Source organism: Antechinus flavipes, chromosome 6 (assembly GCF_016432865.1).
Source record: "Antechinus flavipes isolate AdamAnt ecotype Samford, QLD, Australia chromosome 6, AdamAnt_v2, whole genome shotgun sequence".
Classification (NCBI taxonomy): Eukaryota; Metazoa; Chordata; class Mammalia; order Dasyuromorphia; family Dasyuridae; genus Antechinus; species Antechinus flavipes.
Window position 1 is genome coordinate 80,948,705 of NC_067403.1, and position 22,720 is coordinate 80,971,424.

The 22,720-nt window shown below is 38.6% G+C and overlaps 1 protein-coding gene across 2 annotated transcripts in view; it reads left to right on the top strand.

Annotated features, from left to right (window-relative positions):
• TMEM131L (transmembrane 131 like) overlaps positions 1–22,720 on the top strand; it is a 149,966-nt gene that overhangs the window by 124,302 nt on the left and 2,944 nt on the right. For both annotated transcript variants that reach the window (XM_051966447.1, XM_051966448.1), the window contains exons 26-34: positions 3,001–3,155; positions 7,593–7,711; positions 9,882–10,039; positions 10,439–10,624; positions 12,596–12,674; positions 16,494–16,579; positions 17,721–17,841; positions 19,030–19,118; positions 20,619–20,782. In XM_051966447.1, the coding sequence (XP_051822407.1) occupies positions 3,001–3,155; positions 7,593–7,711; positions 9,882–10,039; positions 10,439–10,624; positions 12,596–12,674; positions 16,494–16,579; positions 17,721–17,841; positions 19,030–19,118; positions 20,619–20,782 (1,157 nt within the window). The remainder of the gene's footprint in view (positions 1–3,000; positions 3,156–7,592; positions 7,712–9,881; positions 10,040–10,438; positions 10,625–12,595; positions 12,675–16,493; positions 16,580–17,720; positions 17,842–19,029; positions 19,119–20,618; positions 20,783–22,720) is intronic.

Consider the following 22,720-nt stretch of genomic DNA (forward strand, 5'->3'; position numbering starts at 1 on the left):
TCTCTGACAAAGACAGTGGAAAATGATAGCCCAGTGAACTTTGACCCGAGTTTACTCTAAATTTGTTTACTCAGCTGTAGAATGAGCTCCCGATTGAACTAGATTATCTCCTAAGAGTCACTTCCAGTTTTTGATGCCATAGTCCTATTTGGGAGTGTTGAAGGAGACATGTCTTCAAGTTAAATTCAGAAAGCACTGTTCTAAGTGTGTATAGTGAGCCTGCTGCTGTTGAATTCCAGAGACAATGAAGCAATTACTCATTTATTTTCCTTCTCATCTCCAAGAATGAAAGGGGGGAACCTTTTATAGCTATACGTATACTACATGACTTTTAGACAGAAAAGATAAAATTCATAATATCTTTTGAGGAAAGACTTTCCTTCCAAAACAAAAAATGTTTACTATCCTCATACTAGGCTTAAACATGCAAACCTGAATACATTTTAAGTAATTTGTGCTATTTGCGTCTTATTTCTTAGAATAACAGAATTTTCTATTATTTTTCTGAAATTTTTAATAATCAGGATATTTAGTTGATTTGAAGTATTTCTCTTTTAAGTGTTTAGGATATTACTTCCTATATATTCCATTGGATTAACTGAATAAAAATTTTTTAGAGTACTTACAGCTTAGTCTAATTCAGGATTCCAAAGGTTCTTAGATTTAGGGGGTCCATAAACTTGGATGACCAAAAAACTATGTCTTTATTTCAATATAATTGTTTTTCTTTTTAATCTTTGTATTTTATTTTGTACATTTAGAAACATTATTCTGAGAAGGATCTACTGACCATACTAGACTGTCAGAGGGGTGATTGACACTAAAAAAAGATTAGGAAATCCTGATCTTCTCCAGTTCCTTCATTTTATAGGTGAAAAAACTCAGTTCCAGATCAGTATTTAAGGTAACCAGACTAGCTGCAGAGCTACTAGACTAGAGTAAAAAAGTAACAAGGTAAAAAAAAAAAAATCTAGTGATTGTGGATTCTAATAGGAGGCATTCCCAGTATGCCATTATTTCCTTTTTATAGTTTACTTGAGGTTTTTAATTGTTATGGCTTTTAAATGGCTTTTCTCAATTTAGGAAAAAAACGAGCAAGTTCAACAGAATTCTTTTCTTGGTGCTGAATCTTGGTTAGGAGTATAAGGCATCAGATGAAAAGGATTATAAATATTATAAGACATTTATTAATTTATGTAAGAAAGAACCAGTTTTTTTAAAGTAATGCAGCTTCCAGATTCTGAGAAATAAAGCATTTTGAAAAGAAATAAAATTGAAACTATATCCAGGTTGTATTTCTTGTCCTTCTCACAACATATTCTGTTATATTTCATGACCCAGCAGTAGCAGGGCACAGAGAAAATAGCAGCTTCTACTTGTATAGTGATTCAGAATTTACAGAACACATTTGCTCAGGTTGTGAGGCAGAATAAGTACTTTCTAATCAATATTATCACCTGTTGATCCAATGCTGAAACATTGGCTATACTTGCTCAAGGTTGATATAATTCTAGTATTCTGTGATAAGGCATTCCCTCTCCCTTGACTTTAACCCCTCACTTTCTTATGGATCAGTTACAAAATACTTAGCCTTTTTCTCTTACGAGTCTTTAAAAAAATGTTCTTAATATAGAAAACAAGCACATAAATCTATAAAACAAGGGACGAAAATTGCCCATAATCCCTAGACAGTGTAAAACGAAACAAATGAAGAGCAAATAGAATTATTTTCGTTAATTGTTGTCTTCTTTTTTTTTTCTCCTGTCCTCCTTTCTTTTCTTATATTATGCTAGTTAGTTTGTATGTGGATCTGGTTCTGTTAATTTTGTTAAGTGTCATCTCATTCCAGTATTAATTATCATTTGTATAGCCTTAAGAGTATTCAGTTAATAGAACATAATTTACTTAGCCATTCTCCAGCGGTGGGTGTCTTTAAATTTTTTTCCTGTTTAAAAGATTATTATTTTTTAAATAAATAGACTTCCCCCCCCATTTCCATGTTATTTTGGGGAGTAAATGCTAGTAAAGGTAATTACTGTTTCAAAAGTTGAGATCAGTTTTATAACTCCATCTGTATAATGTCTTTCATGATTTTTTTCTGGCTTAGGCTTCAGCCTAGCCAATAGTTTATCAAGAATGTTTGTTTCCCCACAGCCAATAATGGCTTTTATTAGATTTTGTTTTTTTTATTAACCTAGTACAGGTAATATGGTATCTTACATAGCTGTTGATTTGCAATGCTCTGATTACTTGGCAATTATTATATTCTCATATACTGACCAGCACATAGATTTGTTTTCTTCTTTGTAAATTGTCTGTTTCCTTTAATTCTTGTTCCACTTGAGAAATGTTTGTTAGTTTTTGTATATTTGCATTAGTTTATGTCAATTCTAGATATCAGACTTTTAACTGACATATTTATTACAAATATTTACCCCATCTGTAGCTTTGCTTTTGATTTTTAAGATTGTTTTTGCTGCTAAAAATCCTTTTACTATGCAGAATGAATCTCATTGATTTTTGTCTTCAGTGAATTCTTCTGTTTAAAAAAATGTTCTACATATTCCTTTTAAAAAACTACTTTGGTTTAGACAGTCTGCTGTCATATGGGATGTGAAGATTGGATCCAACTCCATTTTTTTCTCACATAGCAATGGAAGTTTTTACTTAATGTCTATCCATTTCCTTAATATTTAAATGTAGGTTTATCAAATAGTTGTCTTTTATATATGCTTGCTCTATATATGGGTTCATTATTTCATTGATCATTTTTCCAGTTATTTTCCCAACATCAGATAGTTTTAAAAAATTATTTAGTGCTTTCAAATTTTTTCTCTTCCATACTATTAAACTAAGAATAGTCCAGCTATCATCATCATGTAAAATCAGGAAGATACAGATGTAGGCTTCAAGTAATATGATCAGGAGAAAACTAACTCACTCCTGGGAATTGACTTGAACTGATTACTCAAATGTTGAACCGTTTTTTATTTATTTAAGGGAATAACCAGCAAATGGCTATTAAGAATGAAGTAGAAAGTTGTGAAACTTTGAAAAAACAGGTTGATGCAAAACCTTCCTCAGAAAAGAAGATTCACAAAACACCTAAAGAAGACACAGGTTGTGGCAAACAGGACATCCCTTCTTCAGTCGAGGTCTGTATTCAGCTTTTCTTTCTTCAAAAGCATTTTCAGTTTGATTTGTAAAAAGTTAAGGGTCAATACAGACTTGGTCCCTGTAGCTTTAAGAAGAAATGCACGCATCTGTGTATTAACTTCCAGGATTTGCAGAGAGCTTTTCCAAAGCTCTGATCTTCTTTGTTCTGCTTAAATTCACAAGAGAAACCTTGTGTTTTTCTTCATATGGTAAGGACGTGCCATGTGGTGTGCTTTTGGTGGGAGAGGGGGACCTGACCTCATGGGACTTGCTGGTTCATTGGGGAATGCTTATGTGAGACATTTAAGGGGCTCATGCAAGCTAGTGTCTGATTAGGTGGCATTCTGATTGGGGCAGATAGGCATTAATCATGGAACACCATAGAGGGAAAAATCTATGTGTGTTGGGATGAGTAGAGATCACTTACTGGAGTCACCTGAGCTAGAATAACCAAATTTGGAGATTGGAAGGGAAAGGGTCAGTCGACCTAGATTTGAATCTGCAGTGACATTAGTTCTGCATTAGTAATAAAGTCAGTTAGCTTCAATGGGCCACAGTTTCCCCATTTGTAAAACGGGGGAAGGGATAACCTGGGGTCCTGTCTGCCTCACATACTTGTCAGGAAAGAACTTTGTTAACTTTTGGAACTAACTAGGGAAATGGGAACAGTTATGTTGATGATGGTGACATTATTAATATGGTATGGAAACATTAAATGACTTGCTGGAGAATGGTAAAGGAAGGAACCTGAGCAAAGCAGTAAAAGGTAAGATGGGGGAAGTTAGATGGAACCAGGTAGTACAGGGCCTTGGTTGCCAGACAAAGGAATATAGACTTTTTTTTCTTATGAGTCCAGTAAAAAGTTTTGAGCCATTCTTAAAATCAGAAAGCCTTTATGTACTGGAGATACCTTACTGATGCAAAAAGAGCAAAAAACCAGTCCTCACTGAGGGAATTCAGTCTGATGGGAGAAACAACATATACAAGCAAGATATATACAGAATAAATTGGAAATAACAAACAGAGGGCACATGCAGTATCTTAAGAATATGTTCAGGATGGATTGGAAGAGAGAGGAGGTGATGGGGGGACATTGGGACGTTGTTATAATGTTGTAGGTGCAAAGTGATGAGAGCCCTGATGAGAGTTGTGGCAGGGAGACAGGTAAGGAAGGGAAAGATCTGAGAAATATTTTTGAGAAAAAATCAACAGGAATTGGCGGGACCAATTGATTGTAGAGGTGGTGAAAGTAAGCAGTCACTTAAAAAATATTATTTACATACATCTAAACAGATAGCTTACCAAGTCTTGATGTGCATATAATTGATAGAGCCTGAGAAGAAGTTGGAAAATGAGGGGAAAATGCTGATTTGTGGGGCAAATGGACTTTAGTGGTCTTTTACCACACACACATTTTTATTTTTAGAGGAAGATCTTGAGGTCCAGAGAGAGAAATGACTTAGTCACTTGGTTAAGGTTACACAAGTAGTATTGATGGTTTTGGATGAGGGAAAGACATTCAGATTTCAGGATCCAATAAGCAGTTGAACTAACAACTATAGCTTAGATTATGACTCTAGATTTAGAAACCACCTCTTTATTGGTGACAATTGAAGTGATTAAAACAAGTGAATTTCTATGAAGTAGTGAATGTTAAGAAAGTGAAGAACAGAGCTGAGTTTTGGAGAATAGAAATTGTTGGCAGGTTATGAGAAGAAGACGACCAAAGGTGAGAGATATTTTTCTTTGGCATATAGAAAGATCACCTGAAACTTGTCATAAAATTAACTCTAGATTCAAGAAAAATTACAAAAATTGGCAAAGATCTTAAAAAGAGTTATTCCACCCATGCTTGACATTCAGGAAACCATTTTGAGATCCTAAATAGTCATTCTTACCTGTTAAGACTTTCACTGAAGAACAAAGTGAACAGAACCAAGAGAACATTGTGTACAGTAAATGCAGTATTGTTTTAAGAACAACTTTCAATGACTAGGTCATTTTGGCTATTATAAATACCCAAATTAACTACAAAGGACTTAGGAAGAAAGATGCCCCCTGCATCCAGAGATAAATAGAAATATGCATAGTTTAGATCTTCCTATGTATATAAACACACACACACACAAACATGCACTCATATGTTTACATACATATTTGTATCTAATGGTAGCCATCTCTAAGTCTGTGGGGAAGGGAAAAAAAGAAAGTTACATGGTAACTCTATAAATTTAAAAGGAAAAGCAAGTTGTACATAACAGGTTTATTGTTTTCTGTGCAATCCTTTTTTTCCTATTCTACTTTGTGATTATTTTATTTCATAAGTTCAGAATAAAAATTTTAAAAGATCCATCGATGAGAAATTGGAATTCATCCTGAAAAGCAGACAGCCTTTTTGCTTTTCTAATGGTTAGAAAATGCTTCTTTATATTAAACCAAAATCAGCCTAACTTTTAAGTCTAGCTTTGCCTTGTGGAGCCAAGCGAAACAAATCTGACAGTTTCCCCTCGTGGTCTCTGTTAAGTACGTGAAGGCAGTTATTTCCCTTTTTTAATTTTCCCTTTCACTCGGATAATTATAGGATCATAGATTTACAGCTGGGGGAGTTCCTTCCCTGGCTTCTCAAAAGGCATAGTTTTGAGTCCTCTGACCCTCCTGGCTGTCCTTTGTCCATTCTCTGGCTTTTCTGGGAACTGGACATGGTAATCCAGATGGGGCATGACTTGGGCAGAGGGTGATGGAACTGACAACCCTCATTCTGCAAAGGATGCTTCCCTTGATGCAGTGAAGGTCACATTAGTATTTTTGATTTCTGTTTTAGATTGAGCTTGTGATCCACTAAAATCCTCCCATCTTTTTCATATGAATTACTGGCCTGTGTCCACCTTGCACTTAGATCCACGGGTGTTTCCAAAGGTGAAACTATGTTGATGGCTATTCTTGATCTAGAACTAGAAGCCGGGACCTCGGAGGCCATGTAAGCCATACCCTCACAAATGGTGAGAATCAGGGCTAAGTCCTTTAAGTGATCTGCCTGAGGTCCCCAGGGGAAGCACCAGAGATGAGATCCGAACCCATAATTCTTTTCCTTTTGTACGGCACTGCCTCCATTTAAACCTGCAAAGCTCATTTGGAGTCTCATACCTGCTGGTCCTCTCTTGGCTGTCCCTCCCACCTTTTCCATCATTGAGAAGGCAGGGGGATTGATAAGGATGCTTTCTCTTACCTCTGACCTGGGCCCTGAGCCATTCCTTCAGCAGGCTGCAGGGGGCAGCAGCTGACCGTGCCCAGAGCCTGGATCTTCCTTTTCCTGCGCTGATTCCTGATTCTGAGTTTGGAGTGAATGGGGGCAGCCAGGCGTGAGCCACAGGAGGGACACAGGGCTGGGAGCTGGGTTTGGGGGCAGGAGCCCCCTGCCTCCCAGAGGTGATGGGAGAGTGGAGGGCGGCAGGCTGCAAACCTTCCAATTTAGAGCTTCAGAAGCACAGGAGAAAACGAGAGCTGGGAGCGCACAGTTGTTACTCAACTGGGTCTGACTTCTCGGGTCCTCATATGCCATTATGTCTCCGGAACGGGGACAGTTCTAGTGCTCAGACCAGTGTCTTGGACATAATAGCATTTATGACACATATTTTGTATTGTATATAGTATAGATATCGTATAGTATAGTATATTAGTATTAGTATATAGATTAGATAGTATTGTATATAGTATTATAGATAGTTGACTGTGCTTTATCTTGTAAAACTACACATTCTCTAGGAGAAGAGGAACCATGTCTTTTCTTTAAATTTTATTCCTTCCCCACAATTAGAAAAGTTTGTTGATTAATCACATTTATAAAATCCTCAAGAAGGTCCCTTCCCTGTTTACCTAAAAGCATCATTTGGTTTGGAATGTAGTAAGTCTTCTTAGTTTTCTAACAAAAGAGGCTTGATTTTTGTACTTAGAGTCTACTCCCCCTCCCAATTTAAAAAGTAAATTCCCCCTGGGTTCTCTGGGTGAAGTGATTGCTGGTGGTGCTTCAGTAGTAATTCATGTGAATTGCAGGAACCGAGCCAACAGGTGAGGGGAGGAGGATTTATTGTGGTAGAATTTAACAGCACCTTGACCATAAATCTGGCAGATGTTTCTCATTTTTAGCCCATTAAGAATTTTTATAGACCAGGTTTTCTTCTCTCTCCAGGGATTGAGAGAGGAGGGGAGAGAGGGGGAATGCAAACACACCAGAGATGGAGAAAGTTATACCCAAGTTTCCAGGGCTTAAAAAAGGCCTGAATTTTAGGATCAGGGTGGAATGAGGGCTTGAAAAGTAGCTAGAGGTTGTGTATCCAGAGGCAGGCACTTGCTGCATCAAATTTAAGCACTGAAGTGTTTGTTTAAATTCATTGGCCTTTATCTCCACCATGTCACTGACTCTTTTCTTTACTTCGTAGCAAGAAGATAGGAAGAAGAGACCGCAAGAAAAGAGGGATGGAAATCTCCCAAATCTAAATTGGAATAAAACTAGAACATCTAGAAAAAACAAGAAAAAAAGTGTTATTGCATCAGCAAGGTATGTAATCTGTAGTCCTCCCCCTTTAAAACAACAACAGAAATCAAACCCTGAACAGGCATATCCTCGTTTTGTTCCTCACCTCCTCAAAAAAAAATTTCTAAGTTACCTGAAAATATAAACTTCCATTTGGAAAAAATCACTTCCAAATGTGAAAATGCATCCTCAGGATTGTCAATAGCCTTGATTACAGGTGTTCATTTTTTATGGAGTTTGTTTAAAATTTACAGAAAACAATAATAGCCAAGGTTGACATTTTACTTCTTGCCAATTTCAGTGGCTTTTTAGACCAAACACACGATACACGCATGTATGTGTGTATATATATGTATACAATACATATGTATATCATGTGTTTTGAATGTGGGTTTTAAAATTTTATATAGTGTACATATATGTAAAATTAAAAAAAATCCTTATTTAGCAACAAAAATATTTTAATTTTTCCTGGCTTTGGTTCTCTTTAAAAAAAGAAAAAGAAGGCATTTTACCTTTAATTATCTCTATCCTATTTTGTGCAAAATTTTTCCCTACCCATAGACAGTTTGCCTGATGTAGAATTAAGTAATTACTGTCATCTTAAGTGCATTTTGAACAGATTGGTTTGTTTGCCATAAGAAAAAAGAAAAAATCCTGGTTGCATTTTCTTGTTTCAGTTTTTCATAGCAGTAGAAAGGCCCAAATAGTAGTGGCTTAGGTACCTCCACCTGGCCCTATGACCCTGAGTACCCTGTACTCCAGGCAGCTCTCTTAACTGGGTCCCAGAGGAGATGTGGGTCTGGTTCCTTCTTTCCCACTCAATCTCTCCACCTACTCTATATTTCATAAGAGTCAACTCTAAGGTACCTTTAAAAAACTTTCCAACATAATCATAGAGGAAGAAGTAAAAATTTTAAAGAGGAATTAAAATGTAGTTTTACCAGTTAAAAATTATGGCTACATGATTAGGTTTAAAAGTAGAAACCTGGCAGGCCTCAGACGTGGGAGAAGAAATGACTCTGTTTTGGTTTATGGCTATGTATTATGTGAGCTTTAAAGGACATGTATCCCACGGAGATTGTCAAGAGAATGTATTGTCTGGCCATTGCTGGGGTTCTACTTGATGCTTCCTGGATGTCTGGAGGGACACCCTGTTTTCTCCAAGACTTTTCCTCTGGAGCCCAAAATCTTGTTGAAGGCTTCAGGTTTTGGATTCATTATATGTGTCCCAAAGACCAGCTTTTAGTTAAGTTGAAACAAATCCAACCATAGCAACCCATCCAACTACTATCTGTGTCAGCTAAGATCTTGAGGAGTTGCAATGTGATTCTGTGCAGGAATTGTCTCCATCACGTAGTCATGACACGTTGAAGTAGGTAGTATCTGGGGAATTGGGCTCTTTATCTTCTGCTTTTGTGGTGGTAGTAGGGGTGAGGTAATGGTGAACAGAGAAAAAAGTCAGGGGGAGAAAAGCAGTAGATGAAAAACATCCCATTTCTTGTTTCTTTTACCTCTGTTGAATAATACTTTATATTTGTATAATGCTTCAGTTTGCAAAGCATTTCTGCATTCTGATCCTCATAGGAATTCTTTATAGTGAGAAAAATTGGGATTCTTTTTCCCAAGTAATGACTCAACTAAAGCTGACCCACCTTGATAGAATTCTTCCCACATCTTCCAAGTATTCTCATCTTCAGCATTAGGGATGCAGTCAGTCTCTCTGCTTTCTTGTCTCTGTCTTTTTTTTTTTTTTTTTGTTATTTCTGTCTCTGTCTCTCTGTCTCTCACAAACCTAATGATAAGACACATGTATGTTTATATATATATCACATGCTACACACACACACACACACACACACATGCACATATATGCAATACACATTTCCTTGTTAATATACCTATACATAGGTGTGTATGTATATATCTATACATGCCACAATATGTGTATGCATTTCCTTGTTAACATTTTATGTGTCAACATTTAATGTATAAGCATATTAGAATATCATATTTATAGCTCTATATATTTTTGTGTATACTTAAAGAAAACAGGCATTGTATATGTGATAATAATAGTATATGTTATGCTCTATGTTGTATATCATCTGTGCAGTGCATGATAAATTTTGTTTTATGCAATAGTGATGCATGTGTGATGAGGACAATTATAACATATTTTTGGCTGCCATAGGGCTTCTGAACAGAATGAATCAAAGCATGTGTGCACTGAATTTGAAAGGTCCGAGCTGAGAGGTACTACTCCTCTGAGGAGCTGGTGCACCCAGAGTGGAACCATGGACATTTGTAAAACAGAACCCAAAATACCTTCTGCAGCCCCAGGAGAAACAGGTATGCTGTATCCTGAGTAAGGAGAGGAACATCTGTTACGGCTTCCCTTTCTCAATTTCTTTACCTGTATAATAGGGGAGACTCTTATAGGGCCGGGCCCCTCCCAGCTTTGAAGTCTGTTCTGTGCATCTAAGAAGGTCTGTTCCAGGGAAGAAGTGCTGTAGGTACCTGAGAAGTAGAGAGGGGAGTCTCAGAAGTGGATATAAGAGAGGGTAAAAGGAGAATCAGAGCTCAAGAGCAAATTGTACTTCTTTCAAGTGCTTCCTAAGGGCTGGGCACTGAGTCTTATGGGAAACAAGAGTCTATTCAGGAAGGGCAGCCAGATTTTCCGTCCTTTGGAGTCAGTAGGGAGCAGCTTAGGGAAAACCTTGAAATGCTCTTCTGTCCTATTTCCTCCAGAGAGTCATTACCAGCGGCCTCAGAAGAAATGTGGAGACAAGTTTTGTTCAGATTCCAGCTCAGACTGTGGCAGCTCTTGCGGGAGTGTGCGGGCCAGCCGGGGCAGCTGGGGCAGCTGGAGCAGCACCAGCAGCTCTGATGGAGACAAGAAATCCGTGCTCCCTCCTCTGCACTTCCTGCCCTCCCGTGAGTAGGGGGCCCAGGGCACAAAGGGCTGTGGGCTTCGGGCTGTCTGGGATAGAGCGCAGGTTTTTTACCTTTGGGAACCAGCTAGACTGGGGAAATGCACAACCTCCCCAACCCTAAAGCTTTGTTGTGATACTCTGTCCAGGCTGGACCCATTACCCTTCTTAGTGAGCTAAGTGAATGTGAAATGGTCGTTTTCTCTCCAGATTTACATCCTTGAGAAAAATGATTTTTTTTTTTTTTAAACAAGGAAGAACTTATTTCCCATGGGTCCATTGCCTGGCAACATGAATTAAAATTCTTTGCCCTAGTTGTCTGGCCTAAACAAGTACTTTTATCCTCAGTTTCCTCTTTTGTAAATTGACTCGTTTAGGATTACATGTTTCTTAATTCATTTCCAACTCTAAACTCATAATCCTGTAATTTCGCTTTTTTTTTTTTTTAAATAGTTCACAGAGCCTGATTAACCAATTGTTGTAACCAATACTCAGTTTCTGGGATCTAGGTTATGCAATCGTAGACAAAATGTTGACTTGCATTGATTATTAGAGGGATTTTCCTCACCAGAAATCCCAAGGCCAGCCTCTATATCTTTTGCTGTTTTGGTTTTCCGGGCTTTGAAAATCTTCCCCCCTTTTCTTCCCCCCCCCTCCCTCCCCCGGGGCAGTTGAGGTCAGGGTCTCACAGCTTGGAAGTGTTAAGTGTCTGAGACTAGATTTGAACTCGGGTCCCCCGACCTTAGGGCTGGTGCTCTCTCCACTGCACCATCTAGCTGCCCCATTTAAAAATCTTAAAAATTCCATTTCAAAGATTTATGATTCATTGGTGTCTATGCTCTCTGCATACCCAAGACCGATCCTTATAAGACAGACTCGGGCCATACTGAAACATCATCTCCTTGGCAGAGCCTGCCAGAATCTTCATTCCCTTGCCATAGCTTTCAATGCCCCAATGGCCTTTCCATACAATCACAAGCCTTCAGAGCAGGATTTTAGTGGAGGGCTTTAAAAATATCCCCCCCCAAAGCCAATCTGTAAATAAATATATACATCTTTGTGTCTCCCCAACACTTAGTATAAAGAATTTCTATTTTGTCTCTGTAATGTGGCATTCAGAATCTGAATGTAAAATTAGAATATTTATACCAGCAGTCCCCCCTTATTTCCAGTAATAATTACATGTGAATAACATTTTAATGTTTACAGAGCACTTCTTACTCCTGTGAGAAGGAGGCACAGGCAGTGTAAGTATTATTATCTCAGTTTTACAGAGGAGAGACCTGCGTCTCAGCAAGGCTGTGCTTTATCTAGGCTCTCATGACTAGACTAAGCATCAGAGACAGATTGCACAGCCAGCAACTTAACTGTCTTTTCCTGAAAATATAGCAGTTGAGAAAGTAGTAACAGAGCTAATTTTGATTCTGTCATTGAATATCAACGTCAGCTTAAAAAAGGAAGAAATATTTGGTGTGAGTTTAAAAAGTATTTATATATATAATGTAGTTGGAATTTTAAAACATCTTTCATATGTTATCTGACTCAGGTGAAAATGTCTTTTTTTTAAAGATCTCAAAAAACAAACAAGCCCCACAACAAGTATGCAGAATTGAGTAAAAACAAATTTCCGCATTCACAATTTCCATACAAACCTAACTCACTTTTGATAAGTCCGTCACTGTTCTGACAGGAGGTTAGCAGCTTCATTCTTCTGGTTTGATGGTTTAACATTGCATTAATTAGTGTGAAGGCTTTCAGAGTCTTCTTTTTTATAACGTTCTCATTGTATAAATTGTTTTCTAGTTCTGCTCACCTCATTCTGAGTTAAGAGCATAGAATTCTTCCTAGTGTCCTCAGAAACTGTCTATTTTGTCAACATTCCATCATGTTCAAATCACCCCCTCAGCTAGACTACTACAGAACGAGATAAGATATTTTATACATATGAATCTCTTTCCTCTATCTTTGTCTTCAGGTGAGAATATTTCACAAACTGATTTTCCATCTGAAACCCCCATCACTTTGAATCTATCCCACAACATCTGCAACCCCAGGTAAGTTACTTTAAAATTTCTTAAATAATATATATTGTACTATTTGTAGTTTTCCAACAAGTTCTTTCTTTTCCTGAAAGATGGGAGGTTTTTTGGTAATAATTGTTTTTCATGACTTAGCCCTATTTTTTAGTATCATTAGTATCATTTTTTTTTCCTGGACTCTGCAATCCATCCAAATGGGACTTTTCTTTATTTCTGCTAGTATTTCCCATCTCCTTACTTTAGCCCTGGCCTTCCCCCATGTGTGGAATGCACTTTCTCTTCATCTCTTCTCATAGAATCACTGTCTTTAAGACACAGCTAAAATACCATAAATCTTTTTTTGATCCTCTTGCTAATGCCCTCTCTCCCACACTACCCTATATTTAGCCATTTTGTATTATTTTCATATGCACACACATATACATATACTACACACACATATATTTTTGCCTCTCTTTTTCTTACATTTATACATTTCATTTCCCTCAATAGAACATAACGTCCTTGAGAGTAGAGATTGTTTCATTTTTAATATGTCTATTGTTAAAGCCTAGCACAGTGCTTAGCACAGAGTAGTTCCTTAATTGTTGTTGACTAATTGATAGGTAATTTTCCTGCCAAGTAAATTCCATTATGGTTGCCTGGTTCTCAGCATGGTGATTTTCCTCCTTCATAACTTAGAAATTTAATAAAAATTTGTTAAGCACCTGCTGTATACCAGATACTCTACCAGGCCAATCCTTACCTGATGGTGGTGGGAGGGAGATAGAACATTTGTAAAGATAAACATATTACAGGGTAAAATAGGGAACAAAAGAGCAGTAACCTTGGAATTGGGGGAGGCTTATCAAGGGAAAGTTTTAGGGGAAAGACTGGTTTGTGCAAATACATAGAGGCAAATGGTAGGATGCTTCAAATTTTAATATTCAGTGTGGCTAGATTGTTGAATCCATGAATGGAAATATGATGAACTAAGTGTGGAAAGGTAGTTTAAATCCAGATTTTGGAGGTCCTTGAATTCCAGGGTAAGGAGTTGTTGTGTTATTCTATAAGGAATATGGGAAATCTCTGAAGGTTTATGAGTCAGGGAATGACATGATCAGTGTGATTAAGGCCGTTGTTTTAAGAAGATTATTTTGAAAGATATAGGAAGAATGGAATGGAAGAAGGAAAGACTAGAGTGAAAGAGATTAGGAGGATATCGTAGGAGTTCAAGAAAGAGGCTATAAAGACCTTAATGAGGGTGTTATCAATGAGAGTAGAGAGAATGAAACTTAATATGAGAGCTGTAGATGCAAGAAAATGAGAGATTCAGACCCAAGAACTGGCTCTGCAGCTTAGTGAGTAAATTGGGTTTGAGAGAGATGGGGGGGGCAAAGATTAAGGTTACAAGTTTGGGGGACTAGAAAGATGGTGACTTTCTGACTAGAAATAAAGAAGTTTGACAAAGGATTGAAGGAAAAATAGGATTCTTTTCTGGGCATGTTGACTTTGAAATGTAGTCGTACTGAAAGGGAAAATATTAGAGCATGGAATGAAAAAGCAAAAACAGAAACATCTCTGCCAGGAATATTGACTTTGAAAGCTTCAAATTAACATTATCTATGTTATATTATTTTTGTTTATTTTTATTAAACAACACCATGGTGTTTGTTCCTTGTTTTCCAACGAGACAGCCCTATTGGAAAATACTGGTGAAAATTTGCAAATATAGAAGGAACCTAGCTGATAAGAGGATGGGCCAGTGCTGCACTATTGCAAGAATTTGGATAAAAATTGAAGAGTACTGAGACTAAGAAAACGTTATTGTGTAGTATCACTAACAATAGCTAACATTTATATAGTGCGTATTGTGTGCCCAGAAATGGTGCTAATTGCTTTATGATAGTTATATCATTTAATCCTCATAACAACCCTTGGAGGAAGGGGCCGTTATTATTCTCCCCCATTTTACAGATGAGAAAACTGAAGCAAGTTGAGTTAAGTGATTTGCCCAGTGTCATAAAGTGAATAAATATCTGAGGCTACATTTGAACTCAATCTTTCTGAGGTGCTCTACTCACTGTGTCACCTGTCCTCTCTAGGAACCTACAAGAGCCTCTTGATTGTTGTTTATTAATTTATATTCAGTTGTTTCTGATTTTTCATGACCCCATTTGGGGTTTTCCTAGCAAAAATACTGGAGTAGGTTTGCGTTTTGCTTCTCTCACTCATTTTACAGATGAAGAAACTGAGGCAAACAAGAGCTCAGTGACTGGTCCAGAGTCATGGGGCTCAGAAGGATCTGAGAGATGAGCCTTCTTGACTCAAGCCCAGGCTCAGTGCACCATGGCCCCTCAAGCCACCCCAAAGAGCCTCACATATTTTCCCCATTTATATTTTCCCCATGCACTATATTCTGATTTCCTGAGACAAAACAAATGGTCCCTATGATTATCAGTAAGGAGATGTGTACAGAATTCTTAGTTGCCTGTCATCCCATGGAGAAGGACACAGGCTGTCCTGTGACACTAGTGAGCTTATTAAAGAAGACATTTGTCTCATCTATGGAACCTATGGCTGAGACCTGTTTTAGTGGGTAAACAGTAACCAAGGGGGAGAGTCACTGCCAGCAACTTAAGAGGATTGAAAGTCACAGGTTAACTACAGTTATTTCATTTTTCTTAAGTTTACCTTTAATTTAACCAAGGAACTTTGTTGTTGGCATGTGAATATATGGAGGGGTCTTTTCAGCCCCCTTCCCCACTATTAACCTGTAGCAGAAACTTCTCTTTGAAATCTTTTTAGCTCTGAAAGGTGGAATCATGCAAAAACTAAAACTGTCTGTTTCAGAGTGAAAAGCATCTGTAGCATTTCTAACATTTGCCCTTTCAGAATAAGTGTTTTTGATGGCTTTTTTGTGTCATTGTTAGATATTCATCCCTCTTTCCCTATAGAAACACTTCTTTACCCCCACCCCATAATAAACAGCAGTTACATAAAAATATCAAATAGATTGACTATCTGGTAGTCAAATCATTAAACATTTATTAAGTACTCCATGTAGATGACACTGTCCTAAGGGGTAGGGATACAAAAAAGAGGCAAAAAAATCTTCTACCTCTGAAGAACTTACAATCTAATGGGAGAGACAGGGTCATTAAATAATGTACAAGCAAGCCATGTATGGGATAAATAATTAAGAGAGGGAAATTGCTGGAATTGAAGGATTATAGGCGATGAGGCTCTACTTGGGACTAAAAGAAGCCAGAAAATCCATCAAGAACATTTCAAGTATGGGGGGGACCAAGCAGAGAAAATGCCCAGAGGTGAGACCTGGAACAGCCGGGAGTCTCTGGCTCAAAGAGTAGATGATGGGGAAAGAGAGGAGGGGGCTAGCTCATGAAGGGCTTTCATTGCCCAAGAGAAGATTTTGTTTCTGATCCTGGAGGTGATGAATGTATATAGAGTCCCATCTTCTCTGCGGCCATGATTGGTTTTTCACTAATTTAGAAATGAGAGACCCTGGAGTGTTTTTGTATCTATCTGGCATAATGCTCCATCCTTATACCCTTGCTAGAGTCTCAGCAAATCATAGTCTTCCTCATCTGTAAAGAGGGGCTGATACTAGTGCCCACCTCCTGGGTTATTCAGGGGATCAAACGAGGCACTAGTTTAAAGCAATTTGCAAACCCAATAATGCAAGCTGCTGTTGTTTTGGTCCTGCCCATGGGGCCGCGTAGGTCATCAGTGTCTTCCCATTTCTCATCTTCATCCTGTGTCCCTGCACGGTAGAATTCCATCATACTCATGCCCCACATTCAGCCATCCCCCCTCTTTTTCCCACTCTCTCAGCAGAGACATGAATACTGTCCCTCAGTACGCAGAAACCCTTTGTTCCAGCTTCCCAGACATGACTTCAGATCCTGATAAAAACAAAGGTGAGTGTGTTGGGCACCCAGTGGCAGAGTTGTAGGCTGGATTAGACCAGGGGTGTCCTGGGGAGTGGGGATGTTGGGCTCCTTGCTGCTCGTGGCACTGCTGACCTCAGGTTAGACTGGGGAGTGGAGAAGGACCCTGGGACAGCACTTTGGCAGCGTGTGGGGCAGACGGAGCTTGGCAGGGGTCTCCGCTTGCACCCACCTCTGCTGTCTGCCAGCCCCCCTTCTGGGAGCTGCCTCCCTCCCAACCCCCCACAGCCAGCCTTGAGTTCACTTTCCTTGCTTGATCACCTTGGCTCTCCCAGCTCAGAGGAAAAGGAAAGGGGAGCTGGGGAGGATGGAGCCGGAGGCAGGCTTTCTGTTCTCTGGACTCCATCTCAGCCTCACAGCAGGTGGTTGCTGGAGCACCTCCCCAGACTCCTCCCCTTCATGGACAGCCCAGCTACCTGATCCAGCCCCCAGGGGCTGGGAAGCCCACCCACAGCCATCTCATTTGGCGCCTGTCTCAGTGGAAATGAGAAGAGAGAGAATAGAAGCTGGGGAGGATCCTGAGGAGCCTCGAAGGCTTTCTCTGATTTTTCTTCTTACATCCTCTCCCCCTCCCTTCTCCCACTTTTTTTTTCTCCGGGTCATTTACTGGAGTTGAGCCCCTTGGTTTTTTTAAGTCTGCCCCTGCCCGGCCCTGCAGTGGGTCACCTTGGGCAGATCCTGTGACCCCTTTGCTGTCCCTTCATGGGGCTTAACTTCCAGTGCTTCAGAGGCCTGTCCCTTTGCCCATACCCTGGCAGCAGAGGCCACTTCTCTGGGACTTAGTGAGCGGTTTTCCAGGGGGCCTGTAGGTGTAGCCTTCGGGTTGTAACTTTTCCAGGCTTATCCAGGCCGGCCCACGGATGCCGTCCGAGGCTCACTTCAAGCCTGGCACGGGCCTATCAGAGCCCGCCCTAAAAGGACTTGGAATCCCCTCTGTGCCAGGAGGGCCCCCGCAGCCGGAGAGAGACAGGACAGCAAGTGCGGGAGGGGGAGGAAATGCGCTGTGCAGCAAGGCAAATCCGAGCTGGGCTTCCTTGGAGGAGGAGCCAGATGTGACTAAAGAGAAGGGGAGAATGCTGGAGCCCTCATGCGGCAGTCTTTTCTCCTTTAGGTCTTTATCCCCCAGGCGACTTGTGGCCAGGCCAGCCGGTATGTCTGACAAACAGCTTAAGCTACAATCTTGAGAACAGTATGCCTTGCATGATCCAGGAACCCCCTCCTGTTCAGAACAGGTAAGGTTTTTTCCCTTTACATAACTGTGATAATGTTTGTCTTTGAGTGTTCATTATGATGCTCATTCACACATACATGCACTCCTATTAGATCTTTTATTTATGTGCATCCCTAATCAAAAAGCTGCTTTTTTTTTTATCGAATGTGATTTAGATATCTCTCTTCTGCAGGATTTTTTAAGAGTAATGTTTGCAGAAAATAAAGACAAAAACTGAAGAGAAAACCCAGGGAGGGGAAGGGCTAGGACAGTATGAGCTAAAATGGTAACTGGCATCAGTTTCCAAAAGGCTTAAAAGAAAAACAACAGCAGCAGATGACTTAAGTATTGAATAATTCATTGTCAAGCAAGACAGGTGCTGGAATGACTACTTGATTACAATAATATGGAAAGGATTGGTTTTCTATAGCAAAACCATAGATATTGGCTTGTGCATTTTGTTGAATTACTAGATCCATATGGATATCTTTTTGTTTCCAGCATTGTATGATTGCTTGCAACTGTTTTTGCTCAAGGTTTGCAACATTTATCAAAGGTTATTTACTAAGAAGCTTCTTACACTTTCATGATTTTCCAGAGAGGAATGTCGGCCTAATTCTTTGAAGGAAATCTGGAAACTCAAATAGTATTGGATTTATTTATGAAGCTAAGGCCCTGTACTGAATTCCCATATGTAATTAGGTCAGTACAGAATACACACCTAACCTTTTAAGTCATAAGTTGTATGGATGTAGATGTATCTTACTGGTCACAGGATTCATCAAGAGAGGAGGAATTAGTGTGAAAATTCCTTATCTCCACGGCAAAACAAAACAACACTTAATGTGCCCAGCCAATGATGGCTATCTTTCTCATTACGGCTAATGCGTTATTATTATGAGACATTGCTGAGATGCCCTTGGATTTATCCAGTCTCATTCAACTAACTATGTTTCTAATGCTGTGATTTAAGAAAGTAATCTGGCTTTTTTAAGGATAAGAACTAGTGGAGAAAATAAGATGGAATCCATTTGTAATGACTCTTTATCATATGTTGTGGAGTAGAGTTGTTTAAAGAATCAAGACTTTGGAAAGATAGTCTTTTAACATTTGTTCATATTTAATATTCCCTTTAAAATGGTTTCATCTTCCCTTATATGATATCTGGCTGTCGTATTTCTGAAACTTGGTACCTTCTCTTTTGTCACAGTTTCATTGACTGGAATACAACTTGTGAAGGCCAGTTTCCCAATGTGTATTGCCCGCTAGAAGTGAATGATTACAACGGCTTTCCAGAAGGTAAAAACTGTGAAACTAATATAGGAAAGTTGACCAGGAGATGTTTAGGATCTAGAGCCAGGATTCTTTGTGTGTGTGTGTGTGTGTGTGAGAAATGGATCTCTTTGGTAGTTTAGTTTCATTTCCTAGAATTTTTTTAAATACATGAAACAAACCACACAGAATTACAAAGGAAACCAAAAGTTAGTGAAAAGAAAGATGTTATTTTTTTTCCCATCCAAATTCATGAATTACCTGAAGTCTGTCTGCAAACTTCTCAGGCAGTCTACAGATCCTATGGTAATAACACTTGGTATAGAAGCATCCAGGTGACTGTTCCTCATAATAGAGTTAATAAACATGAAGAATGGTGCTTAGATATTCAGTAATGTGCCTTGGAGATTAACCAAATCATATAGTGCAATCATAAGTCTTTCTATGTGATCTTCAAAAATTGAGACAAAATCATCTCCCTCTAAAAAAAATGAACAAAAACCTTAACCAAATCATATAGTACAATCATGAGTCTTTCTATGTAATCTTCACAAATTGAGATAAAATCATCTCCTCCCCCCAAAAAAACAACCAGGGGTGCTTACATTACCACCACCACCACTACTCCTGCCCCACTCCACCACCCTTGAATTCTCTGTATAACCTACACATTCTTCTCTTTCCCAACTTGAAATGCAGAGTATATGCTATTTAGGACAGTAATAATGTAGAAGGAAAGAACACTGTATTTGGCACAGAAAACTTATATTCAGATTTCATTTCTTATTGAATGTAATTTTAGGGAAATCATTTAATCTCTCTGAATCTTAGTTTCCTTATCTGTGAATTGTGAAAGATAATCTGTTGTTAAGTCTTCAGTCATGTCCAACTATCTATGAGGTTTTCTTAGCAAAAATACTGGAGTGGTTTGCCATTTCCTTTTCCAGTGGATTAAGGCAAACAAAGGTTAAATGACTTGTCTCAGACTAGATTTAAATGCTGTTCTACCTGACTCCAACCCCACTACTTTATCTGGGGGGCCACCTAGTTGTCAGAACTTTGCTACCCTGAATATGCAAATTACTTTCATTGTCCAAGGTTTCCAAGGGTTAACATTAATACCTCGACATTTTTTTCCTCCTAGATGGCAAAACCTAAGAGTAATAACATGCTCATAGTACTCTGCCCATTTTTTTTTAATCTGTTTTATTTAGAATGAAAATTCCATCCATGGTTAATATCTGTTCTCCATGAGGTGTTTTTTATGCTTGCTTCTAAGTAACTGGATACAGTAATCTTGGCAATCCTCTTTTTCCCAGAGAAGCAGTATTATAATACTTTGCATTAAGAAGGGGTTCATGCAAAAGAATGGAAGCTCTTTGAGGGCCAAAAGGAAGCACCTCTGTTTTTACCTTTGTATCCTCCATGCCTCACATTTAATTGGTGTTTAGTAAATGCTTGTCTTATTGAATTGCTTTGATTTGATTTCTTTATTTGAAAAGCTGCTCCCTTTTCCTTTCTTCATAGAAAACATGAATTACCACAGTGGCTTCCCCTGTCCTACAGAAGTTCCCAGTACAGCTTTCATCAGTCATAGCTCCCAGTCGTCTTGGAGTACCCCACCCAATGCGCCTCCTACCTGGGAACCTGCCAGCTATGTCAGCCCTTCTGTCAGTGATCCTGAGTTTACAGTGAGTAATAATTGTGTTTTAAAAATATATTTCTACTTTGTTAAATATGTTCTAATTATGTGTACATTTTAAAATATATTTTAAATTGGGGTTCCATATTTTCTTACTCCCTCCCACTCTTCCCTGCTCATTAAGAAGGCAAGCAGTTTGAAATTGAATATACACATGAAGCCATGCAAAACATTTCCATATAATCCATATTGTGCAAAACACAAACAAGAAAAATAAAGTTTAGAAAAGGCTGCTTTAGTTTGCATTCAAAGTTCATCAATTCTCTTTTTGGAGGTGGAATAACATTTCCTTTGGAATTCTCCAGAGTAGCTAAATCTTTCACAGTTGTTCATCTTTACAAAATTGTTGTTACTGTTTACAATGTTTTGGTTCTGCTCACTTCACTTTGCATTATTTCAGGTTTTTCTGAAACTATCCTACTCTTCATTTTTTAGAGCAGTTAGTATTCCATCACAATCATATACCATAATTTGTTCAGCCATTCCCCAACTGATGAGCATCTCTCAACTTCCAATTCTTTGCCACCACAAAAAGAGCTGCTATAAACATTACTGTAGAAATAAGTCTTTTCCCCTTTTCTTTGATCTCTTTGCATTATAGACCCTAAGAGTGGTATTGCTGGGACAAAAGGTATACTTTTTTTTCTATATAATCCCCTATGCCATTCTCATTCATTCTGTCACTATCCCTAACTTGTTCACTGTCCATCCTTTGTCCATTAGTAATTATTTTGGTTAGGTGCTCCAGTGGCATAGAACTGGTAAATGAGCAGATGATCCCCAAGAATTGCTATGACCAAAAAATCCCTTATGGCTTTGAGGCTTCTATATACTTCAGTAACTAGATCCAGCATCAGTGAGCTCATACTTGAAATCCTTCCCATTTAATAGTACCTTCTAGGTCAGATGCTTCCTTGCTAGATCTCTCAAGAACTTATTGTCCTCTCCTTTCCAGGATGAGAAATCAGGATAGGAAAAGCAATGTCAAGCCATGGAATGAGTTTGGATGCTAGATCTGGAATGAGAAGACTTGGCTTTGAATTTCACTTCTGTTGATTCTTACTTTTTGTGACATTGAACAAGTCATTTAGCTGTGACTATTAACCCCTGAAGTCCATTCTCTACCACCAGCCAAAGCATTTGGGTGCTGCCAGTTGGTGGGCACCACCTTAGTTTTCAGTTATTTGCCACTATAAAAAAAAGCAGCTGTAATTATTTTTGCATATATAGGTTATCTTTTTTTAAACTTTTTAAAAAACATAGTTCTAGCAATGGCATATCTTGTTTAAGAAGGTATGCCCAATTTAGTAATTTTGGGGGCATATTTTCCAATTGTTTTCCAGAATGTCTGGACCAATTCACAGTTATGTCAATAACACATTAATGTACAGCAGCTATCTCATAGCCCCTCTAACATTTGTCATTTTTCTTTTATTTTTTTGGGGGGGAGGTGCAACTTAATGGTGGGTATGAGTAATCCTAACAGTTTTAATTTACATTTACCCAATTATAAAGGATTAGAGAATTTTTTCAAATAGCTGTTAAGCTTAGAAATGGCACTTATTAATTGATAATACTTCTTATTCTTACAAATTTGAATCTTGTATTTCTGTTCTATAGTTATTTAAGTACTTACTGCAGTCCAGATATCGTTCTAAGTGTTGGGGATGCCAAAACCTCAAGCAAGCCCTAAAACCAAAAACCATACATCAGATATTTACGTACTACTGGGGGGAGAGAGACATTTCAATAATTAGGTATAAGCAGGATATATAGAGCAGTTAGGAGATAACCCAAGGTCATTTCAGAGGAAAAGCAGAAGCAGGTAAAGGGGAGACCAGGAGGAAAGGTCTTGAGGAAGTAGGATTTGAGCTGAATTTTGAAGAAAGCCAGCGATAGTAAGGGTCATAGATGTGGGGGTATAGTA